Source organism: Gymnoscopelus braueri, assembly GCF_963280865.1.
Source record: "Gymnoscopelus braueri genome assembly, chromosome: 14".
In the NCBI taxonomy this organism is placed as follows: Eukaryota; Metazoa; Chordata; class Actinopteri; order Myctophiformes; family Myctophidae; genus Gymnoscopelus; species Gymnoscopelus braueri.
Window position 1 is genome coordinate 16,418,831 of NC_137619.1, and position 25,624 is coordinate 16,444,454.

At 38.6% G+C, this 25,624-nt stretch overlaps 2 protein-coding genes across 2 annotated transcripts; both read right to left on the bottom strand.

Annotated features, from left to right (window-relative positions):
* Nucleotides 1-92: 92 nt before the first annotated feature.
* tm9sf3 (transmembrane 9 superfamily member 3) lies at nucleotides 93-17,424 on the bottom strand. The gene is made up of 15 exons (XM_080448708.1): nucleotides 17,180-17,424; nucleotides 15,462-15,657; nucleotides 15,160-15,282; nucleotides 12,450-12,610; nucleotides 12,147-12,224; nucleotides 11,243-11,374; nucleotides 10,270-10,436; nucleotides 8,877-8,971; nucleotides 8,589-8,719; nucleotides 7,630-7,769; nucleotides 5,695-5,763; nucleotides 5,463-5,609; nucleotides 4,626-4,709; nucleotides 4,407-4,483; nucleotides 93-1,843 (listed from the first exon to the last, which is right to left on the bottom strand). The coding sequence occupies exons 1-15, from the start codon at nucleotides 17,282-17,284 to the stop codon at nucleotides 1,776-1,778; spliced, it is 1,773 nt and encodes a 590-aa protein (XP_080304834.1). The 5' UTR covers nucleotides 17,285-17,424; the 3' UTR covers nucleotides 93-1,775.
* Nucleotides 17,425-19,269: 1,845 nt separating this feature from the next.
* On the bottom strand, nucleotides 19,270-24,861 carry LOC308100438 (lysophosphatidylserine lipase ABHD12). The gene is made up of 13 exons (XM_080449489.1): nucleotides 24,634-24,861; nucleotides 23,996-24,111; nucleotides 23,803-23,908; nucleotides 22,925-23,044; nucleotides 22,757-22,787; nucleotides 22,609-22,654; nucleotides 22,311-22,440; nucleotides 20,948-20,985; nucleotides 20,737-20,813; nucleotides 20,546-20,619; nucleotides 20,381-20,459; nucleotides 19,892-20,013; nucleotides 19,270-19,781 (listed from the first exon to the last, which is right to left on the bottom strand). The coding sequence occupies exons 1-13, from the start codon at nucleotides 24,726-24,728 to the stop codon at nucleotides 19,760-19,762; spliced, it is 1,056 nt and encodes a 351-aa protein (XP_080305615.1). The 5' UTR covers nucleotides 24,729-24,861; the 3' UTR covers nucleotides 19,270-19,759.
* Nucleotides 24,862-25,624: the final 763 nt, after the last annotated feature.

Sequence of the window (25,624 nt, forward strand, 5' to 3'; positions counted from 1 at the left end):
AATTTACCTTTGGTTATATTGAAATTTCCATATTTAATCAGCCACGTAAATTAAAGTGACTTTAATTGATAGTAAAATCACATTTACATAACCCCTGTACATAAACATGTTTATTTTGTTTCTTTTTACAGCAAGTTAATATGCAGGTTCAAAATGTCTAATCAGACATTATTGGTACACAACATGAGGTGCCAAAATCAACTTCAGTTGGGAGAATTCAAATTAGAAAAACAAGGCATTGCCACTTCTCATACATGTAAGGTACATACTGTATTTACACAAAATGGGGAAAAAGCATTTGAAATACTCTGCAGCACTGTGCGGTTATGAAAACATCTAGTTAAGTGTACATAAATTTCACTTTGTACAGTATGTTTGCAGAAACAAAGCTATTGCCTCGTTCCTTCTGACATTCACGATGGGTTACTCCCATGATGTTTCAGGTTAGGCAAAGAAAATACATGAGGGAAATGGCTTACCAGAATACGGAGAGCCTTTTAAAGCTTTAAATAATAAATGGTGTCAAAAATAACAGAAGTGATCATGAACAACAGCTCATTTCCTGAACAGCTTTCTCTACATGTCACCAAAATATACCTTTACACTTTTGAGACCGACTCAGAGATGCTCACAATGGGGGCAACGCTAAAATAAACAGATAGCGCCGAACAAAAGGAAATCTGATGAGCAGATGGTTTAGTGAAAACTTCATGCAATTTCAGGCAAGCTGTAACAGCGCCACCAGCCCCACCCCAAGCACCGACAACAAAAGAGAAAAAAAACTAAATATAGTTTTTGTTTAGAACTTATGATTCATTTAAAAAAACACCCTGTAGTAAATCTGTACAACGAAAATACATTTGGGATCTACATCTAAAGGTACATTTTTTAAGGTTATATACACTTTTCCCCCCTATCCATATATTATCTTTACAAGTAGACTTCATTCAAACCCAAACATTAAGAAAACGTAAGACTAAACAGGGATATGGGATCACATTAAACATCCATTTTTAAAACAAACTTTTTATTTATACTGTACCTCAACCATTGATCAGTCCCTCTTTTCCCATCTGTACAGTAGTACTAAAATATTTGGATTGTGGATGGATGGATTCTACTGTAGCAGGGAATTAAATTTGTCAAAATGGCGGGGGTGAGGTCTCGAGAGATACTCGAGAACGTGTACGATCCGTCACTGTAGCTGAAGTAAATTTCAACAACCTACTGTACTCTGTGAAGATGTCACTTGTTGTAAAGTTATACGGAGACCAAAATACAATAGTAACGATATTTAGAATGACTAATACAAAATAGGATCAAGGAATCAAGTCAGAGCACAGACACAAACCCAACCCTCCAATATTCTAATACAATAGAACAAAGGCTTTCAATACACTTAGGCCTCTTCACTGAAGAGAGCGAGACTATTCCATCAGTAAAGATCTAGGTCTAGATCTCAGGTCTCAGGTGGGACTGGTTTGGAAACAGAAGCCATGTTATCCTTTTTAACATTTGCTCCAACAACATTTGTTCTGAAAGCAATTGATAAAAACAGAACAAATGTTTGATATCTTTTCCCGCAGATTTGCTCTTGTTCACTTGTGTGTTGCGGCGTTCAGACTCATTCAGAAAAATGGAAAACTACATTGTACAAAGTGAGATTCCACAATCTCTTTTGCAAAAGGTGAAGGAAAAAAATGACTTGTGCCCGACGCCTCGTATTAGGACGCGCTTGGGTCGATCCATGGATGTCCCTGTGATGTCACTTGCACTCAGTCGATTTTCACATTTGTGTAGATCTTCCTCACAAAGGCACTTGTTCCCACGTATCCAACAGCACCTATCAAAGACATTAGAATTGGTTTCTTTTCAGTGGGTCAACAACTGCATATTTCGTACTGCACTACACTACACTACTTCAAACTCACTGGGTAATGAGTATTCTTGGAATAAACTAGTTTGTTATTAGGGACTTTGTTAAAAAATATTTTTAGTCAACTGGCTTTTTAAGAATTTGGTCAATTGGTCTTTCTCAGATTGAATCAATCACTTCCTGGTAAGGTACATTTCTGGTATCAGTATGATTCACAATTATGTAAGTCTTTAAAAAGTGATACTATATATATATATACATACAGTATATATATATATATATATATACACATACAGTGTATATATATATATATATATATATATATATATATATATATATATATATATATATATATATATATATATATATACTGTATGTGTATATATATATATATATATATATATATATACACACTGTATGTATATATATATATAGTATCACTTTTTAAAGACTTACATAATTGTGAATCATACTGATACCAGAAATGTACCTTACCAGGAAGTGATTGATTCAATCTGAGAAAGACCAATTGACCAAATTCTTAAAAAGCCAGTTGACTAAAAATATTTTTTAACAAAGTCCCTAATAACAAACTAGTTTATATATATATATATATATATATATGAGATACTATTAGGGCTGTCAGTTCTCCATTATACCATTCGAATTTCAATCCTCTATTATTTTTTATAATCGATTATTTTATATAATTATATAAAATAATGTATAGTTGTACAATAATAAACACACACATACAAATGCTCTAATAACAGACTAAACAAAATAGTGAAACCAACAATATTAGTTAAGGGTTATGGATTTAATTTATGTTCATTTTATGGGTTTTTTGATAAGAGGAGAGAAATATTAGGCTACAACTTCTTACCGCACGTATATAATGTCTGTTCCTGCCTACTAGTGCCCGTTTTTGTTTCGGTGTACAACGGTGTCGCACAGGGAACACAGCTGACCTACAAGCCCACACCGCGTTGCATCAGCGACGCGTTGTGGGCTTGGAGATCGGCTGAGGCGGAGCTACAGCGCAACATGTTGAAGGAAGGACAGCTGTGCGACAGACAGAGAGAAGCAGAGCTGAGCTTTCTCTACGCTACAGACGGATGTTACATCAAAACCTTTGCTATTGTCATAATTATTTAAGTTTCTAAAATGTAACTTCCAAATGACGTTTATAAGGAAGGGAGGAGTCTTGCCTGCCTCTGCGCTGAACCAACGTGGTGTGACCAGCATGAGTACACAGGCGCAAGGCCGAGCGTGCACAGACACATTGGGTGGCGTGGCAGCGACTATACGTCCTTAACTTTCTGTGTGTAGTGCATGCACTCAAACTTTATTGTTGACAATTGTGGCAATTGTGACAAGATGAAAGCATTTGTTTTCGCATTGGTAGGTCAAGAAAAAAAATAATAAGAAAAAAAAATTAAAGGAGGAGTTCACCCAAAACATTACTTATTTTCTATCAATTGCACACCCTATGAAGCCTTGAATCCATGGATTCTTTTTTGTTTTTGTCGCATTCCTAAGCTAATAATTTGATTCCCGTCTCCTACCGGCTAATGTATCCGGTAGGAGACACAAAGTAGATTATTTGTGTCTCCTACCGGAAATACACACGGTCATCAAATTATTGTCTTAGGAATGCCACAAAAACAAAAATAAATCCATGAAATCAAGGCTTCATGGAGTGTGTAATTGATAGAAAATAAGTAATTTTTTGGGTGAACTCCTCCTTTAAGTTAAAAAAAAATTATACGTTTTTAAAAACTACATTCGAATGGCAATTTTAGCATTCAAATGTTATACTTTTTTCCGCATTCTAATTATTTTCAAATACCGAAATTCGTTCCGACAGCACTAGATACTATACTATGAAATAAACTCACTGAAGGTGTAGATGTGGATGTCATAAAGATTGAACAACTGTATGGCATATTTATCACCTAAAATGTATCAATCTTTTATAGACGAGCTCCCAGATACAAGTACTGAGGTTTCCATTTCTTCTCCCCTGACTGACAGTACTGCTGCCCAGCCACGGCTGTTTGCTTTGAGTCGCCTGGTGCTCACACTGCTGGACCACAATACGCGTGTTAATTGCAATATATTAATAGGCCCACCTCTATGAAAATAAAAGATTTGTGTATATAGCGAATATGATGTAATTATATTAGGTAATGATAGGTTTAATATACTGTTTTGCTAGGCAGAAAAGGAGTAGCGGTGCTGGTGGTGGTAGTCCTGTGTGTGTGCCTCGGTGGCTGCTGATAGCGGGGAATAGCGAGACCATCAGCTCGGACAATGAGCGGCTGTACTTGTGCACAATCATGATTGGACAGCTGATAAAAAGCCGTCCATGTCATTATCGCTTTCTTCAACTTTAAAAAGCGCCCAGTTCAAACAGAAAAGGCGCTCTGATCAGCAGCCCGGAGGCGGAGCCTAAAAACTGTATTTTTTATTTTATTTTTGCCTATAATGACATGCCCAAAAACTGGGATAATGATGCACAACTCACCACACATGATTCCCAGGGAAGTACTGAACACGGCCATGTAGCCAAAGTAGAAGGAAGTCTGGAACAGCCCATACATCCTAAAACAGAGAGGAATGAAACGAGTTAACAGTTTTTGCGTATGATCTCTTCATTTTGTATGACCTCTGACTACTTGAAAATGTATCATTTATGGGATACTATTTTTTAAGTAGTCAAACAGGAATGACAGCTGAAACTCACTTGGTTTTGAAGAAGTAGTAATAAAAGGAGTACATGTAGACATAAACAGCAGTAGACGCAGCAGAGAGGAAGCTTGTCCATTGCCTGGCACAAAAGAAAAATAAACAGAAAAACGACAAGTCAGACCATTTACAGGTAAGTATCTTCAACAAGGCACACAAGCAGCCAGCCTCAACTGTGTCGTGTTACCACTCACCACTAAAGACTGCATTGTGATTTGTGTGACTTCATTCACAAACTACACTCACAGTAACCTACTATTGATTGGACAGCAAGGCCACACCTGCACTATATGTGTTGTATAAGCAGTGGTATATTTTCTGGATTGGTACTGAAGCTAATATTTCCAACCTCTCTGTAGTTATGCCCCATTCTGGGATTTTGTTCAGGGATTTGTATCCTATTTTTAGTGCGTTGAGTCTTGAGTACTTCTACTCTGCTGCCAACTCAATTCTATTGCAGCTCCATTCAGTGCATTTTGTAATAGGCACATAAATCAATCTAGACTCACAAGTCAGTCTCTAAATGTTTCGCTCAACTAGAGACTGAGGACAATTTCCCAGTTTCCACCCAGTTGACACTGGGTGGAAACAATTATATTAGAAAGTAAAAAAACGAAACAAAAAAAACTCTAATGCAGAACCAGTCCCAAGTCTTTAGTGCGGCCATTCATATTGGGGCAGTCCCTTTTAGGAGGCAAGAAGTCTGTTGTGACGGAGAAGTGACAATGAGCACAGATTATGAATGATTGTTTTGCACCATAGGCACTTAAGTAAAGACTGGACGTGGACCGTATGTATGTATACATATCAATCAAAGATCTTTGGTATTACGTACCATCTGTAGTCCTCAGCGTTGAGCAGGAAGTATGTACATACGATGGTGACACACACAGTCACAATGCAAAGGATAACCAAGACTAGCATCATGAAGCCGTAGACGTAGTAAATTTTATAGGCCCAAAAAGATGTAAAGATGAAGTACCTGAAAGACACAGGGGAGAAAAAAATAAGTCTTAACAGTGCATCGCCTGTTGTACTTTATCTACCACGCCAGAAAATGTACTTACATTTCAATGAAAATGGACCCGAATGGAAGGATCCCTCCAAGGCAGACAATGATAGCTGGCTCCATGAACCTAGAAGATCAAGTTTGTATCAGTATACCAACAATACATGACTCTATGGCCTCTAGTTTGAGGGCAGTAATCTGGCACTCTGCCTTTATCAACTACCCAGCGTAGTGTTTTCTCTCAGTTCCATTTTCACGAACAAAATCTCCCATCAACATCAAGATGCTAACACGAAAGAGTTGGCGTGGATGTGGCGATCCTGATGTGGGTGCGTCAGCAATATCCCGCTAGCAATGTGCAAGTTTGTCTACTGACAGCCATATCTAACCGGTACAGACCACATTCCACCATTAAGGCAAGAGACACACTCCCCCAAACTGAGAAGATAGAAATGCAACCACGTCTCATTTCTTCTCACGCATTGGCCACAGTGAAGCATTAGCTCAGTATGGAGGTCTGCTCTCCAATATCACCATTATTACCGTGTGATTTAGAATTTCTCCATGCAAATGTTTGCATTCTCAGTCTCTCTAGAACCCTGTGGACTTCAGAGCTACTGCATGTCAGAATTCTTCCACAGAAGTATAGATACTCCAATGCCAATGCTCTATTTCAGGGGTCTTCAACAGGGGGTCCGGGACCCCTAAGGGGTCCCCAGAGTTACTACAGGGGGGGTGCAAAATCGTTGTTATTTTTTTCTCCCTCTTTTTACATGATCCATGAGCCGAAAATAGCCGATCTATAAGCAACCTCGTAGATCGGCTATTTTCGGGCAAAGACATTTGGTGTAGAGGGGAAAGTCTATGTAGCCATCTATGAAATCTATAAAAAAAAGTTTAATCTGCAACACAATATTATACAATATGTAGGGAGTCCCTGCTTTATCGGCTAAGGGCTCCTTGGGCTGAAAAACGTTGAAGACCCCTGCTCTATTTCAAGAACATAAGTTCACTTCCTTTCAAGAGCAGGAATCATAATTCATGTGTAACTCAAATAACAAGAGCAAAATGTGTTAATATGTATGATTAAGTCAGAAATTAAGTCAATGTATGATCACCATCCATAGTATGCAGTGCAGTGAAGTCCTGTTTCCAGGAAACATATTTATGTACTATGAAGATACATTGTTGTCTCTGCTGCAAAAAAAAACACAAAGACAAGTTCCTATACTTTGTAGTCTGTTAATGATGAAATGAACTACAATAATGTCATTTTCTCCGGAGTCCTCTGAAAATAGGCTTGATACCTGGAGAGCAGACCTACAGGAGGATCTAACAGTGGAACAATGGAGTACGGCTTGTCTAAAACTTCTACAATACAATTGGCTTATGAGAGTGTACATCACACCAGTGAAACTTAATAAGTTTAATAACAACATTCCGGACTTATGCACCAGGTGCGGTGAAGATGGAGGTACATAGTTGCACTGTTTATGGTCATGTCCAAGATTGGAAGAGTTTTGGAGGGAGGTTGGGCAAATTCTCTCTGCTAGGCCTCTATCCAGTTGGACACAGAATAAAGCGCAATGAGAGAATATTTATAGATGTGTCTTTTACAAGCCAAAAGAGTAATAGCATTAACCTGGTCAGAGGCCAGACAAGCCAAGCATTGCACAGTGATTCAGGGAACTGTCTTTATGTCTACCTCTTACGTATATTCTCAAGGACAAACAAGAGTTGTTTCAGGAGGTGTGGGGTCGTTTTATACAATATATCGCAAACAATAATCTGGCACATTTAATGGAAGAACTTGGAGAAGAGTAGTGCTGATGTTATTGTGTTGTCCTTTAGTTTTTTGTGCGATTGTCTTGTAATGTTTAAATGTAATTGCCCATTTTGTTTTCTGTTATGTAATGCAATGCAATGTTATGTTGATGTAATGTTGTTTGGAAAAAGAAAAATGCAATAAATATGATTCTTATGTCACACATACCATTTCTTCTCTGGGATTGGCCGTGGCACAGCATTAACCCGGCAGGGAAAGTTAGGTTGGCCAGACAGATTTCTCCCCAAAATGGTACCCACCAGATTTAGAGGCAGAATGACAAAGAAACAAATGCAGCAAACAGCAACCTGTCAGGAGACATCATAACATTTAGTAACATTAACAAAGTTTTACATACTTAAGAGGCTTTGACTTTTACAGGGGCCAGTTTCGAATAGCAGCCACCTGTAAGTGCTCTTTTAGAGCAGTTTTGAAGGAGAGTAGGGATTTACACCCCTTTACGACTGTTGGCATTCACATCACTTAATACATACATGTAAATTAAAGCAAATACCTATTAAGACTCATTATATTTCTGGTATTTCTGGTTAAGCCACCAAGGTGCCCAAGAAACAATTCTCCAAATTCTTTGGCATGGTACTGATATTACTTGGTAATGGGTTAGTTGGTCTGGCGTAGTGTGGTAGGATTTCTTTAACGATGAATGAAACTCCAACACAATCAAATCACCTCTGCTGTTTAAATGCAGTGGTCGATGTTTCTGTAAATACCTTCCACAAGAGTCAAGACATTCATTCTCCATAAATACCCTAAAATTGGTTTGTATTCATACACGGTTGTTCAAAAGACAGAAACATTGACATGTTGGAACAAAACAGTTCATAGAAAGAGACATTCTTTAAAGCCTGTATTGACTAGATTGCAATTAAAAATGTTTTTGTTCCCATCAGTTTGTTTTTATGCCTATTATTCTAAACTGATTACATTGGAAGATTGGAATTTTGATTAGCTACCAGATATGAAAAACATTCAATATCATACACTATATTACACTATATATTATATCACTATTACTGTGACACAGGTGAAGTTCTACTATTTAGATAAACTGACTGATGGCTTTTCAGAACATGTAGTTAAAGTACAGTATGCTGTGCAATACTTACCATAGTGCCGAATGGGATGGCTCTTGAGGCATGGTAGTAGATAGCAATGAAATTGATGAAGAAGGCGGTCCCACACACCATGGCCGGGATCAGGAAGGCCCCAATGAACATTTGCTTAATCCATCTTCTGCCTGTGTTATCAAAAGGAAAGACACCCACATTTTTACTAAGGGAGTATAAAAGGCAAATGGATTTTATAACGTCCCGACTAAGCGATTTAGTGAATGCATTAAAGCCATAACCGTACATCGAAGGGAGTTCAATCACAATGGACGCTTGTTATATTACCTCCTTGTTTCGCGTACAAGCTACCTCCAAAGTAGCCGTTAACAGGAGAAGTTGCAGCGTACACAAAAATGGCGGTACTGAGCATGGATCCTCTCCTGCAGAGAAAGATTATATATCAGTTAAGTTAAACCCACATAAATCACACTCCAACGCCAGCCCCAAACCCCATGGCCCCATGCTTTTCACTCCCTCACCCTGCATTCACACCAAAAGCGAATTTATTGTGTCACCAAGTCGCTGTCGCCAAAATCGAAAAAGCACTACACGTCGACGCTACAGTTTTATTTTTGCGGGAGTGTAGAGGAGCTTGTGTGGATGCAATCCATATTAAACTTATTTTATATAAAAAAAAATATTCTAGAAACATTTTAGTCAAGGAATGGACCATAAAATGCAGTATGGAAGTACGTTATCATTTTACTATTCCACGCTGTCAAAGTAGGTTACATTACATGTTGACTTCTATGTATACCTTCTGTCACAAATTCACCTACTGTACGAATAAACAAAATCAACATTGGTGCTGAAGAAACATTTGCTGAAATTAGTGACGTATATGCCCTAATTAATAATCAGCATTAATAGTCGAGTTGTGGTTCACTGTGAGCTCCAGGTGACCCTGGGAGAACAGAGCTCATGTCCGTCTATAGTGATTCTGAAGTGCAATGGCAGTTTTTCTGTCAACAATCTATAATTCACTTATACAACCAAAAATTACTTCTGATAGAGCGATGGACCTTGTATTTGCTCAATATTGATTTATTTCACATTTACAACTGCTACAGTTTAATATTTTGTATATCAAATCGGGACCTGTCAGAGACGGTCCATTTCACAAGCTTGCATCTATCTATATTCTGCTGCAATTCACAGTATGAATAAAATAAACTTTACTAACACATCTGCCATCTGATTGGCCGGTGCTCTGGATTACTTGAATCTAGTAACTGCTTATTTGTATAAGTTAAAATGTTTTCCAATTGCCATGTCGCTGCAACCTTGTTGTCAAATGTCTCATCGCTCCAAGTCACTCAGTTTAGCCATGGGAAATTAATGACTGCTGGTCGCTTTGTCGCTTGTAGTCGCTTTTGGTGTGAGTGCAAGGTCAGCCCCAAAACTCACAATAAGTTTCACCCACTCAGCCCCAAACCCCACAACACCCTGGGGTTCCCTTCTTTTCTTCCAAATATACTGGGATACAAGGCTGTAACTTCCCTATGTACAGTATGATTTATTTTATTTTATTATCTCCAAATGATAAATAATAATACAATAAATGCTGACATTATAAAAGACAGTAAAAACTTTAAAAACATCCCAATTGTTTACGCCTTGAGAATCCTTTTGTTGAGAGCACTAGTTCTTACCCTTAAATCAAATATCAAATACTCACTCTGTGTACAGATCCTCAATCATGGCAACAATGATGACAATGAACGATACAGAGAAGATCTGGCACCCAGAGCCAATGAGCGAAGAGAAGATCATGGGATGGCTGGAAGGTCGGAACACATCTCCATGTACCTGCTTCCAACCGTACTCATCACCCAGGTCCCTATCCTGTAGTGATAAAGGGGAGACTCGAGCTGAGAGGGATGCACATTCTCAAAACCAATGTGAAATTATTAATTACTACTCAGGTGCCATACAAGTCGGGAACGAGGCAAGTCGTGAATACACACCCCAACAGTTGCGAAATAATCCTGTTATCTGATGTACTTCTGGTACACATTGTCAGCTCAGCGCACATTGATTTTGCTTTGCGCCACCGCTTTTGTTCGCTGTGGCTTCCTTCACCCATGAGCACAGATCTTATACTATTTGTTCCATTGTGCACTCTACAACTTATACTGCCGAAGCGGCACAAACATGGGTGCAAAGCTCAGGTAATCAGTGAAGTCGGCGGGTCGGGTTGGCAAATCAGGGAAGCCAGTGCTCACAACCCCCAAACACAGAGATTTGGTGTGTCCCTTGCATAGCCACAGACAGACAGACATTTGCGTTTTTTCTGTACTCGGAAGCCGTTGGTCCGATCAAATTCCCCGGGTCATATGGGACACACACAAGTTTGAGGCGTTCATTAGAACGGCGCCCGAGTTATGCCCAGGACAGTCAAACACACACACACAAACACAGGTTTCGTGAATTAATAGAAAAAAAGATGATTGGACTTTATAATATGAAAGTGTTACAGATAATTAAAACGGTGCAGTAAGCATGGGGAGCACTTTGCTTGTCACATGAAATAGCAAATCCCAGAAATGAGAGAAAGACACAGGTGATAGGAAAACAATCCAAATCCAAAGGGGGTTAACAAAACAGCTAATTTAAAAAATATATCTAAATATATTATAATAAAACTTTACCATGTCATCCATTTCCTCTTCTTTGCTATATCTAGCATAGTCCTTCCTTAGTGTTCTCATCAGAATCATGGACACCAGACCCACCAAGAAAATAACCATCATGAAGGAATTGAAGATGGAGAACCAGTGAATCTGCAAAAAGAAATGGGAAAAACAAAAAAGCAATGACTAATCAGTAAAGGACCTAAAGACTAAAGAGTGCAGCATGTTGACAATGACGCACATTTGGAGTTCATTATTTAACTGATCTGAATCATTAAGCACAGTTAATTCAATTCTCAAATTGAAGTGTCATAACTTGTTCTGCATATTCTTATGTTCAAATTAAATAATAAATAATACAATATATAACATTAATTATGTACCAACTTGTGGAACGCCATGCATCCACTAACTAACCCACCTCAAAAGGTGTGGTAACTGCTGTTAACCCATTAAGACCTGAGGCCGATTCTACAACAGTCTTCAAAATCCTAATTTTTTCATGTCAAGGCCCCCCAAAATTATATGTATTTGGCCGCCAACCCCCATCTCAAAATAAATAGTTCCAGGGAACCCCAGAAGCAAAGATTTGAGTTAACAATGTTCGATTTAAAACATATATACAAAGATTTGCACCAATTTTCAAGATTTTTAAAAAATAGCAAAAGAGATCTAAAATGACATAGATGCTTTCCCGGTTGTAATGTGTTAAAGAATATGTACTGTATCTTGGCTTTATAAATATAAATATATATTTGAAATTGTTACCCTGGTGTTTAAATATTTCAGCGAGACAGGTTTATATTTTGGTGGGTTCAGCTTAGCGAGGCTTCACTGTAACAAGTTGGGCAGAAATATGGAATTTTTTTACTGTAAAATCCTATAGTAATTTAGTGTGCAAAATGTGTAACAATCAACTTACTCTATGCTGGAAAAAGGATGGATCAAGGTACTTGTCAAATCTGTCTTCAAACTTCACATCAGACTTCTTCCACTTAACCTGTGATGAGAAAGGTGTTATTATACTGGCATGAAATGCATTGATAGGTGATGATTTCTAAAATGTATTCCTCAAGAGCACATTTGTTGCCAACCCACAGGACATGAATGATTAATATGTTTTAAACCCTGTGACATTCCACTTTATTGACTGATATAGTATGATACATATTGTAAATATAACAACGAGCTTAGCTGACCACCCAGTTGGAAGTTCAATACTCACTGAGTAGGACATTCCAATTCTTGTGTTTGGGACAAGCTTCACTTTGCCTTCGCTCGTCAAGTTCACGTCAACAATCCTGTTGCCATTGAAACCAATCTCCAGTTTTTTGTAGGTCCACAGGTAGTGATCCTCGCCATTTTCATCTGCCTCGCCCACAATACCTGGACAATTCAGATGCATTGTTATCAGAGTTGTGCTTCATGGCAGATGTCACAAAGGCCACCTATACGCATTATACTATAGTAATAAAACATGCCTTGTGGCGCTTGTTTTACAAGTTTATAGGTGCTGTAGATGTTTTTAATTGTCCAGCAGACCTAGGCTATGAAACATGGGTCTGCATATCTAAAAACAATGTGCCTCTGGCATGTTGGGGCCATTCCGGTGCGATTGCATGTTTAGGCAATTAATTACAAGTCATGTTCTGTACACATTACATTACAACCACACCAACATTTTGTTTAAAGCATACTACCTTTTAATTAGATTTATAACACTTTTTTAAATTCCAACTTTTAGATGTTGTGATAAACCTATCTTAAATATTCACATCACTATGAAAAAAGTTATGGACATTTCATTAATGTTCATAAAACAATTTTCTCCAGGGACTATGCTATTTTGGCTAGACTTTTCAATTGCACTTTTAAAGGAGGAGTTCACCCAAAAAATGATTTATTTTCTATCAATTGCACACCCCATAAAGCCTTGAATACATGGATTTATTTTGGTTTTTGTCTCATTCCTAAGCCAATAATTTGATGCCCGGTTGTATTTCCGGTAGGAGACACAAAGAATCTACTTTGTGTCTCCTACCGGATACATTAGCCGGTAGGAGACAGGAATCAAATTATTAGCTTAGGACAAAAACACAAATAAATCCATGGATTCAAGGCTTCATGGGGTGTGAAATTGATAGAAAATAAGTAATTTTTTGGGTGAACTACTCCTTTAACTGGATATAACGCACATAAGTTTCACTGTTGAATTACCCATCTCAAGCAAGTTTCAAGTCTGTAACTTGATTTTAAAAGTACTGTCCACGTCCTGAAATGAACAGAAACCAATGGCTTCCTGGACGCATGCAAACATTTCTAAAACAATGGTATGCCTTAGAAAATTGTTGCCAGTAATGTAAACTTAAAGTATACATGACTTGGAGTCAGTGGGCTAAACATGCAATAACACAGATACGGTTGTTTATGTCAAAATGAATAGACTAACAAAGTTTCCCTCCCTCTCAAACTGGATGAGTACAGACTCAGAGGTATTTGGTAAAGCATTGAAATTGACCCAAGGAACCGGATCTGAGGTCAAAGTCTACATTATACTTAATGAAGTATGATGACATATTCAACTGTACAGTGTGTCTTAGGGCTCAGGCCCCACCCATTGTCCACAATATCATCAGGTTACACAGCAGCTATGCTCACACAGCTCTAGGAGTGGTTCAACTGTACCAGTTGCCAAGAAGCCTGTTAGGTACCACACTAAAAGCTTATTGTAATAACTAGCTTACAATGTTTCCTTTTCAGATAACAAACAGCTCTCCAGGATACAAAAGAATAATAGTGCAATCCATGGTGAGGTCAACATTAGTAGTGGTCAACGACAACGATGTACTAGTCTTCCAAAAGTTAAAGGATTAATGGACAAGTCATTCCATGTCAATTCCACTGGCTAAATCCTCACTAGCATTCATTCAAATGGCCTGTTCAACAGGTAAAGTCAGAGGTATAATTAAATCCTCGTAAATCACCTACTGAGAGATGACACATGCTCAGAGACAATGATATACAGATTTGAACGTGTGATGATAGTTTCACAGCCACACTATTGCCAGGGTTCCCACACATTTTTACCAATGAATTTCCAAAACTTTTCCAAGACTTTCCCAGAATATTTAACCCAATTTCCAGGCCTGTATAACATTATTATATATAACATTCAGCGCAATAATGAGTCTCTTACTCTTATGTGCAATGCCCAAAGACAGGCAGTGTAGCAAAAATAAAGAACTAAACTAAAAACTAAAAAATTGACTAACTACGCATCACGCTGCAGCATGTTGTGAGCTTGTAGATCTGTTATTTTTGTCACGTCCGGTATACATTAGGCTGCAATCACGCAGCCCATTCGGAAAGAAAATACATATTTTGTGTAATGTTATAGATGTTTTGGAAAGAAATTGCCAAAAACAATGCATAGCCAAATATTTTTCCAGGACCCTTGATAAATTCCAGGACCCTAGACAAGTTCCAAATCTTTTCCAGGACTGGAAAAATATTTTTCTAATTTCAAAATATTTCCAGGAATTTCATGACCGTGGGGTCTGTAATTGCATTACAGATTTGAACATGTGATGATAGTTTCACAGCCACACTATTGCATTGCATGAATTAGGCAAAAAGTAATGTATGAGACAACATACTGTAGTATTTCTTCTCATTGAGCACTGACAATGATACAAAGAAATTCAGTTCCTGAATATTTTCCAGTGTTACTACTAACCCCACCCCCCAAAATAATAATAATAATAATGATAATACTACTGGTCTGGACCAATATTTAGAGTCTGTACTTATATATGAAAATGTTTTGGGGAAACACAACTGTCTCTGTAAATACACAAATGACCATGGCTAAGTCTAAGATAGAAAACATTAAGACATAAAACATATCCCTGGCGGAAATCCTAAGCATCACTTACCCCAGATAGGTAGGTCATCGATGTACATTTGGTACCAGTAATGATTCTTTATAGCATAGACAAAAGCATCCCGTTTGGCTTTGTCAAGCTCAATTTCACAGTATGTTGTTTGCATCACTTCATCTGCAAGGAGCACAATAACATAACAGCAACTATTAGTTTATTCAAGTGCTACAGTGAGAAACATGGATATGAGCATACAACTGCAACCCATAATAAATAATCAACACTGACTGAACTCTCACAGTTGCTGAAAACTGATCAACTCAATCTAATGAGTTCATGTGTCAGTTTAATAATACCTTTGAACTTGATGTCTAGGCCACTGAATTCCAACTCCACCCCCTGCAGAGCCTCTCCGAGAGTTTCATGGTAATGACTGATGGTCTTCTTGCTGCCCACACAGAAGGGCAAAGAGAAATACTTGTATGTCTCCTGTCGGTTGTGGTAAGGCCCCACGGTATTCATCCATAACACCACCTCCTCTTTGTCCACGTACTGCAAAGGAAACGGAAATCACTGTGGTAAGGTTCAAGCATTGCTGCGCCTGTTTTACAAGTCTTTCTGGGTCCACGTACACATTGACAACCAGATCATGGCAACTAAATCTACAGTCACTAACTAGTTACAACACAGTTCCAATAAGAGCTTGATGGGATGTTAATGTGAGTCAACTATATCAAAAAAATAATGCATGCATGTGGAAAAGTGTGCACTCATTTGCAGTGCACTCGTACTCAACGAGAATACAGTGGAAACAAAACACGCCATAGTGCATTCTTGGGTTTAAACCTTTGAGCATCCTTTTGCATAGAACTGTACTTTCTGTGCTTTTTTTGTGCGCAAACTTTAAGTATTAAATCAATCAATCAAAAACGAGACAAGTGAAACAGTACTGTACATCCAACCCCCTCCACCAACACCACACAGTGCGTGCATCAGAAGTTGACAAGTCCGTTGTTGTTGGTCAACAACAATTCGACATTGAAGCAATTAAGTTTAATTGAAGCACTGAAGTTCAATCTATTTGACATTAGTTGCACTGGTGAGGTATTGGTCCCATTAAAACAGACTGGTGATGAGACATTAAGACCAGATTGACACCAGGAACCAGCCAGAGGCCCTGAACACCCGGCATCAGAGCAGGACAGCAGCGCACATTGCTAAACAATAACTTACAAATCATTTATTTTGGCCACCCTACGTTCTAAACAGCTCATAAAGTAGTTTGTATTGACGACATTCCACAGTTAGTGAACGCAGTGAAGACGCAGCAGACCTCGCCTCCGGTCTTTTAAAAGCTACACAGTTCAGTTTCGGGCTAGCAAGCGAGCTAACGTTAGCCACAAGCTCTACAGTAGTGTTGCCAGATGTTGTGAGAGAAATAAGCAACCAGGTCTATGAAAACAAGCCCAAAAGAAGCGACTGTAGGCCACACGAGCACTTTAAACCTATATACATTGGCTATTTGAAAATAGCAGATCTAAAAGCTCGAGCTTGTAGATCTGCTACTTTCAAAATAATCTTGGTGGGGGAAATGAAAATGTTGAATATTTTAATTTTAACAACACAAATCTGATACACAGGTCCCTGGCACAAAATATTCTTAGTCCGCAGACAAATACACAAAATGTGGGGGGTCCTTGACATTAATGTTAGAGAACCACTGGTTTAACCAACATTAGGAAACAAGCCCAAATAAGCAACTACACTTCAGGAACAAGCCCAAGGTCGCTTATAACAAGCAGACATGGCAACACTGTCTACAGTAGTAGGGCCGTACTGTAGTCGTAGCCAAGTCGGCTAATTTTAAAGCCAATGTTTATAAACTACCACAAGCTAACGCCATTATTCAAAGCCGGCTACGACGGTGACATGTCACCAGGTCACTGTCGCCGTGGGCAGCTCCTTTTTTCACAAAACGTCCCACCACAACCACGGCCACAAACCGTCCATTATCACCAACCAACACACAGCCAGGCTCCCTGCTCTCCATCGGCCTCTACGCGCCTCGTCTTACCGTGTGTTCGTGTTCGTCGGCGTCGACACCAGGTAACAACAAGCCCGCTACGGCCAGGAGAGTCGCCGCCGCCGCCACTGCAACCTTCCACCGGATCGACCTCATTGTTTTTCGGGGGGGAAGTATTACAGACAAGGGGCTCGGGGTGGATGTTAGCTTCGCGGGGCTAAACTATCCCACCTTCTTCCTGGTTGTATGACAGAGGCAGTTTTCTAAGGGGATGCTCCGCTCCTCATACGCATATGGCGTACGTCGTACAGGGTGAAGCTCGCGACAGACTTCACACCGCGCTCGCGTCCGATTGGTGCCGTCGCGTCACGTGGTCGATCTCCTCCAATCGGACGCCGCGGCGCCGAGCGGAGCGGTGAGTTAAGACACTTTGTTTGTTTCTAACATCGGCCACTAGCCGCAACCTTCAGCCACGTCATCCGACTGCCAGGAGACTGTGCATGCCTGCGTGCCTGTGTGTGTGTTTGTGCGTGTGTGTGTGTGTGTGTGTGTGGAGCTGTCCCTCACCTTTGGCTTTGACAGAAACTTGATCATCTTGCAAAGTGAAATGAGCCTTGCCTTGCCATTGATGGCAGATGGCACCCAGAAAAAAGTACAGCATACACTGTAAAGGTAATCAATGGATTGATGTAATTCATTAATTGGTAAAACTCTGAGAGAGTACACATGGGTCTTGTCTGACTGTCCGTAAGGAATTGCAGCTGTATGGAAAGCTTGAATTATCCTCTTTCTATCTGCAAAGTTTTTGTTTCATAAACATCCACCGTGACCGTAGACATGTTATGAGCTACTTTCTGTCAATACATTCCGGGCAGGTGATTATTTTTCCAGGTGTTGGAGTTTGGAAGCGCTCGTTGGAAATCACTCAATGGTCCTGCTGCCTCCTGTTTCTAAATGTCCCATAATGCAGGAGGCAGCAGGACGTTGCCTTTTTGAAAACGAGCGCTTCCAAACTCCAACACTACAGAAAGCTCATAACAATCAGATAGGACTTTTCTGTTTGGATGTATGGGCTGTCAAGGGTTGGTACTGCAACTTACTCTAGATTCCAGATATTAAAAATAGGATCTAATAAGAGTTGCTTGTGGCTAGGTCTTGTTTATTCGGTTACACTTGGTTCATTCTCGGAGCTACAAATGGCATTGATTGCTCCCAGAAACTCCCAAAGTAGAGTAACCATTATATAGACTGTAAAAATCCTATAAATAATAATCAGATTTCTTTGAAGCAATATTACAATGTAGAAGTACACTGTTACAAGCATAAGCTGTATTCAAATGTTTTAGGCAACTATAAAAGTACAAAATAATTAAAAAAGGCATCAAAATATACTCATCAAACAAAATCAACAAAAGTACTCATTTAGCAGATTGTCAATCAAATTATTGGATTGGAATTAGTAATGCATGCATGTTTTATGTTGTTGCTCTGGTGAATATGGGGCTGATTCTAACTATGTGCTGCTGCAGCTTAACCTATAATAATATATTATAATGGATTAGATAATGTATATTTTGTATTAATAATCTAAATCTGCAAAGTGACTAGTAACTAAAGCTGTCAAATAATTGTGGAGTCAAACGTACAATATTTGCCTCTGAGATGTAGTGGAGTTAAGTGTGAAGTATAACAAATAAAGTAAAGCAAAGCTGTTTAACATTTGTACTCTCAGTTACAGATTCATAGGTTGCCATAGATTATTAGAATTAGTTTATTATCTAATATATTGCACTAAAATAGGCCTCAGCTGTCTTCAATTAACTTTATTCAACATTATGTCATCAAGTTGACCTGATGATGAAAATCAAGATAGATGTGTTTTTTTTTTGTGCAAAGTTGTCAATTTGTAGCCTGGTAAACCCCTCCCTCCGGAAATCTCATTTGTATTTGATTTCAGGTGGAAATTAGATTTTCCGGAGGGAGGGGCTTTACCAGGCTAGTCAATTTGTGTCATTGTGTCAATTTGTGTTTATTACTTGATAGAAATGTAATTAAACTCTTGCAATAACTTTGATTTGTGAAAATCACAACCCTTGTCATATAGATTTGAAGGTCTTTTAATAAGGTACTAGTGACTTTTCTTTCTTTTTGGTAATTACAAAATGTTACATTCATTAGGACAGGAGGTTGTGTGAACTTTTACACGTGGGCCTATTATAGGCATATTACTGTAAAAATATCAATGTGTGTCCTCCTGAACAGTGAGAATGAATAGGAGAAATACAGTACAACAATTTAACTTATTTCATGTTCAACAATAGAGAAAAGCCTTTCAGCTGTTTCTTCCTTTTTTTCTTTAATTACCAGAAATGAAGCAGACATACTCATGTCATAACACAGAATGTACTTACAATGTACAAGTGTGGCCACCAGGGGTCAGATAACACTGCCTAAGCCTTGATCGAAGACGTTCAAATATGGTAGACACTTTATTTACAGAACTTTACTGAATATCTAATTCTTGTTCATAACAATACACTATTTCAAAAATTACTAAAATATTATTATTGTTCATTCATTCATTCAGTGTCCTGTAGAGAAGACGGAGAGTCTTGAAGCATCTCTATTATTTTACAATGACTGCATAAACATCCTGTTGAGCAGACAAAACACATTTTGGTTGTTAACTGTAGCAATGTTTAACAGCAACTGATTTCCAGATAACAACTGAAACAAAAAGTTGATAAAGAAAAGTTTCCATACTTTATGATGCCAGGCGTCTGGGGGTCTTTATATAACCCATTGTGCTTATAACCATGAGAGCCGCTGAATGACACTATCTTGACTCTGTCTGGATTCTGCACACTCAGCGCTATTTGATACAACTGAGAGGGAAAACCAGTAAAGTTAAGACTACCTAACAGATGAAAAATGATCAAGAAATACAATTTAAGTATGAATTAACACGCACGCACGCACGCACGCACGCACGCACGCACGCACGCACGCACACACACACACACACACACACACACACACACACACACACACACACACACACACACACACACACACACACACACACACACACACACACACACACACTATATATATATATATATATATATATATATATATATATATATATATATATATATATATATATATATATATATATACATATATATACATACATATACAAGTCTAATGACAGAATTGTTCTAGAGTATAAAATTCAAAAGCTCATCTAACCTGTTGAGACATGTGAGTAGGAACTATGGTGTCATCCTCTGAATAAAGGAATAGTATAGAGCTTCTCATTTTCCTCAAACTGTAGAATTAGAAAAAGTATTCGTTATTACATTAATTGGATTATGAACAATTGTAGTGCATTACTAAGGATGTCTGTATACTTACTTGTCATCACTAGGGAAGAGACTGTTGTCTGCCATTGTGTTCAAGAACCCAATGCTTGGTATTTTCTTTAAAAACTTAACATGGAAGGCAAATTAAAAGTTAAATCAAATAAAACATGAAGGTATTATGAATCAACACATGACATGCATCATCAAAACATCTAAATGAGGACAATATAGCTATAAATATACCCAGCCAATGGGATCAGCAGCCTCTTGTTGAGAATTTGTGAATGCAGCCTCAAGGATAATACCATCAACAACCTTGCCTATAATAAAGAGTGAAAATTGTCATAATTGTGTCTAACAATATACAAAAACTATGTAATTATGATTGTAATAATAATTGTTAAAGCTCTATATAGGCTTATTCACTCTACAATTCTTTAGTAGCAAAACCTACCTTGCTCTAACAATTTGACTGCAGTGTTGGTAGCCACTCTGCAAAGATATGAAATCAAACACTAGTTACAGCTTAGCCTGAAAATTGTACTTTCCTTATGCATTTTTCAATGGTTTCAAAAGGCAGCAGGTTTATTACATCTGAATATAGATACAATAACATATAGTGATTTGTATAGTGAATATACCTTGTGACAGCACAAGGCATATATTACGATTTTTAAAAAGATAGTCGACTAGTCAGTAGTCAGTAGTAGATACAGTAGTCAGTTGTGTTGTTCTCTAAGTGCCCAATGACTCAATTAAACTCTGCTCAACTTGATAAAACACTATAAAACCTCTTATTAATGGAGAATAGTAACTAATTATAACTGCAAACTACAACTAAGTACAACTACTTACTGTAGATTTGTTTGAGTTACATTTTATTTGTATGTAATTGGCGTATTATGTTGTGAGTTTAGCTTTGACTTGATTCATCTTCTGGCCTTTTCTTTTGCATTTTTCACGCATTTACATTTTATTGGGACAAGACAGTGCAGAGAAAGAGTAAAAGTGAGGGGAGAGAGGATGCAACACAGGTACAATGGGTTTAAAGGACCATACCGGTGGATTGTTTAGTACATTTCAATTAAATAAAATTGCATTATAGTGCCAAATCACAACAAGTTGTCTCAAGACACTTTACAGAGATTCACAGAGACCCGACATTGTCTCACACTGAGCAAGCATTTTTGTGACGGTGGCAATGAAAAACTCCCCCTTAAATGGAAGAAATGTCATGCAGAACCAGGGTATAGGGTGGCCGGTCATCTGCCTTGACCGTGTCGAGTAGGAAAGAGAGAGGAGAGAGACAGAGAGAGACAGAGAGAGACAGAGAGAGAGAGAAATACAAGCAATACGACTCACTATATTTAATATGACTCACTATACTAGACATTACTGACAACTATTGTTTGACTTTTTTAAGGCCATTGGATTCAAGTCATTTCAGTATAGTATGAAAATGAAAATATGCAGACACTTCAACTTGCATAATTTAGCTTAGGATACGTTTATTGCGCCTTTAAGTTAAGTCAAAGTGACATTTTCGATGCATTTTAAAGCGTGGATTGATAACACAAAAAAAAACTAAAAATTGTCCCTGGAGGAAAGAAATTCAACTCAACTGCAAAATGAAACAAAATGCAAACAAACATGGAGTCTTAAAAAATCCATAAATGCGAAAATATTCAATGTTCATGTATGATGTATGGCCAAAGCTGTGAACAGATGACAATGATGTATTGACAATGACATGGTCCTTTAAGTCAGCACATTAAGTGGTTAAGCCGCCACTTAACAATTCATTGCCTTTTACTCACCCAGTGCCAACAGATTGTCCCCAAATGACTACGAGACTGTTTCCACAACGGGCTTTGACCCACTGGTACAGATAGAGGGCATCAGTGGTCAGGCCAGCTTCAGTAGGCTGCCCAGTGGAATCTGCAAATCCTGGAAGATTTCCAGCATCATTTGTTTAAACATAAGCAATACAGAGTTCCTCGCACTGACCACAAGGTGGCAGTCAGTCAGAGGGAAATTTAGACTGATCTCTCTTCCGTAAAACATTGTGCAGGTGCAGCAGTGCTTTGGGGTGTTATAACAATCTCAGTTACCTACCTCTGTAGTCCAGCACCAAAGCATGGTAACCAAGTGCACTCAGTAGCTGTTGACACATTTTGACACTTAATTGATAATTACAACAGTGTCTACTAAAATCTATTATACCTTTAGACCTTCAAGAGATTCATATGGGGCTGTCACTCACATTTGCCACTCCAACACGATGAGGAGCTGCCCTGTTTGAATAGAAGGCATGATTCATTAAGAAGAAGACTGCCACCTATGATAATAATAATAAATAATAGAATGTCTTTACTATCTCTGATTTTATAGGCCTATGTCAGCCACCATGATGTAGTGTTATTCTTCATACCTTGTTCCTCCATTGCCATGAAGATATATGACAACTGGAGCTCCATTTCCCAAAGAATTCTGGTACCATGCCAGGTCCTTCCCTTGTGCCTCTTTCCACTGACTTTCAGGAACCGTGTGCCTTGAAGAATGCAAAACAGACCCACAAGAAGTACAAATTGATTTACCAAAAAGTGTTCTTCCTTAGGCTGCATTTACACTCACCGACCACTTAACCTTTATTAGAGACACCTCCACGTTAACGCAAATTTCTAAACGGGCATATCATATGGCAACAATTCATTTAGGCCTGTATACATGGTCAAGATGATCTATGCAGTTCAAATGAATGGGTAAGAAAGGTGATTTAAGTAACTTTGAACATTGCATGGTTGTTGTTGGTGCCAAAGTATTTCAGAAACTGCTGATCTACTGGGACTTTAACGCACAAACATCTGTAGAAAGTTTCTACAGTCTACAGAAAATGCATCAGACCAGGCAAGTTTTTCCAATCTGCTATTGTCCACTTTTCCTGTGTCAATTTCCTGTTCATAGCTGACAGGAGTGGTCTTCCACTCGTCTTCCTCAATGTTCAACCTGTTGTGCGTGCAGAGATGCACTGCTGCATACCTCGCTTGTAACAAGTGTTTATTTGAGAATACTGTTGCCTTTCTGTCAGCTCGGACCAGTCGCTTTTTAGCACCAGTCTTTGTAAACCTCTGAAAATCCCAGTAGATCAGCAGTTTCTGAAATACTCAAACAACCATGCCACGTTCAAAGTCACATAAATCACCTGTCTTCCCCATTCTTGACCATGTCTACAGGCCTAAATGCATGAAGTTGCTGCCATACGATTGGCTGATTAAGACAGCCAATACAGTAGGTAAGGTTTATACTCACCATACACCAAGAGAGACCCCTTCCTCTGACGTAAGGTACATGTTGACAGTGTGATTAAGCAAGAGATCAGCAGGTTGGTTGAGGTCAACAAAGAATGGGAGTCTTACTGGAGGAGGAGGAGGAGGTTTGACATTATTTTGAAATCACTTTAAGATAGCAGAGTTCATTTGAAATGGTCAGGAAATTAACTCACTTCCATAAGAATATACAACACGCTGCGTTAAGTCTGGTAATACGTATTGTAGTGCAATAGGGAAAATGGCACAGAATGCCAGTAAGCCTCTTTTGAGCCAACGCCTCCCCAGGGATCTGAAATAACCAGAGAGAGAGAGAGAGATTCTGTTTGTTCAGTTGAGTTTTTACCAGTGGTGGAAAAAGTACTCATATTTTTTACTTAAGTAAAAGTATCAATACTGCAATGTAGAAAGAAATTTACTTGAGCAAAAGCATAAAAGTATTGGTATCAAAATGTACTTAAAGTACCAAAAGTAGAAAGTAGCCTACTCATGCAGAACGTCCCATTTCACAAGTTTTCAAATGAAATGTTAAATATCTATTGAAAATAGCAGATCCACAAGCTCACAATGCCATGACACATTGTGAGCTTGTAAATCGGCTATTTTCAAATGGCCGAAATGTTTATTTATGTTTTGTAATAGTAATCCAAATCTACAAAGTAACAAGTAGCTAAAGTTTTCAAATAATTGTAGTGGAGAGAGAGGGAGAGAGAGAGAGAGAGAGAGAGAGAGAGAGAGAGAGAGAGAGAGAGAGAGAGAGAGACGTCTTGACTTAACACTTTATCATAGACTTTGCGTGTCCAGCACCACTCACGGTAACCGGTTCTCCTCCGTTAACTCTCTCTCTACGCCCTGCAGGTGGGAAGCAGCAGTCGCGGCTGTACTCGCTTTATCGACCCTTTTCCTCATTCTGTCAGTCTATTCGATGTCGTGCAACCACTTCTTCCGTCTGCGTGAAAATAAACTGTCCGGAACGGGAAGCAAAATTCATTTGAAAGTTAGGTTAGTAGTAAAACATAGGCTACAGCCTACAGGCTAGCATACAAATGCGACCAAGTAGGTTAAAGTACAGTTTGATCAGAGAATGAGGAAAGGGTGGGAGGAACGAAGCGGGTTAAGGTGGCCTAGAGTAGCCTAACTGGTAGTAGGCAAAATATTATAGTGACTCTAATGACGCGACCTTAAGAACAAAGTGGAAAATAAATAAATAAAACTAATCCCAAAACGATTTGACTTTTACTGCTCAAGGAAAAGACAAAAGACAACTTAGACAAGGCAACTCCTCGATCTTTTATTGCAGGTACTGCAAATAAAAGAGGCTCCAATGAAGCTCACATATATGACATGTGACTAGGCCCACAGCAGTTAATTTTAAGGGGACAACAATAACCCTATAGGGCCTATGGTTTCGAATATTGATGGCATGACACATATAAAGCATCTATACACCTATATCATTAACATCAAAATGGCACAATTAACGACACTACAATGAAACACACCCTGGGGTATGCTATAAGATCAATCTTATTGGCACATCCCAGAATGCCACAGCCCCCACCTGAGGGATTTAATCCACAATTTCAGAAACAAACTGGGGACAGTTGGTGGGGGTACAACATTGTGCTGACTTATTATGCAACATGTTGTATATTCTTGTAGAAGTGAGTTAATTTCCTGACCATTTCAAATTAACTCTACTATCTTAAAGTGATTTCAAAATAATGTCAAACATCCTCCTCCTCCAGTAAGACTCCCATTATTTGTTGACCTCAACCAAACTGCTCATCTCTTGCGTAATCACG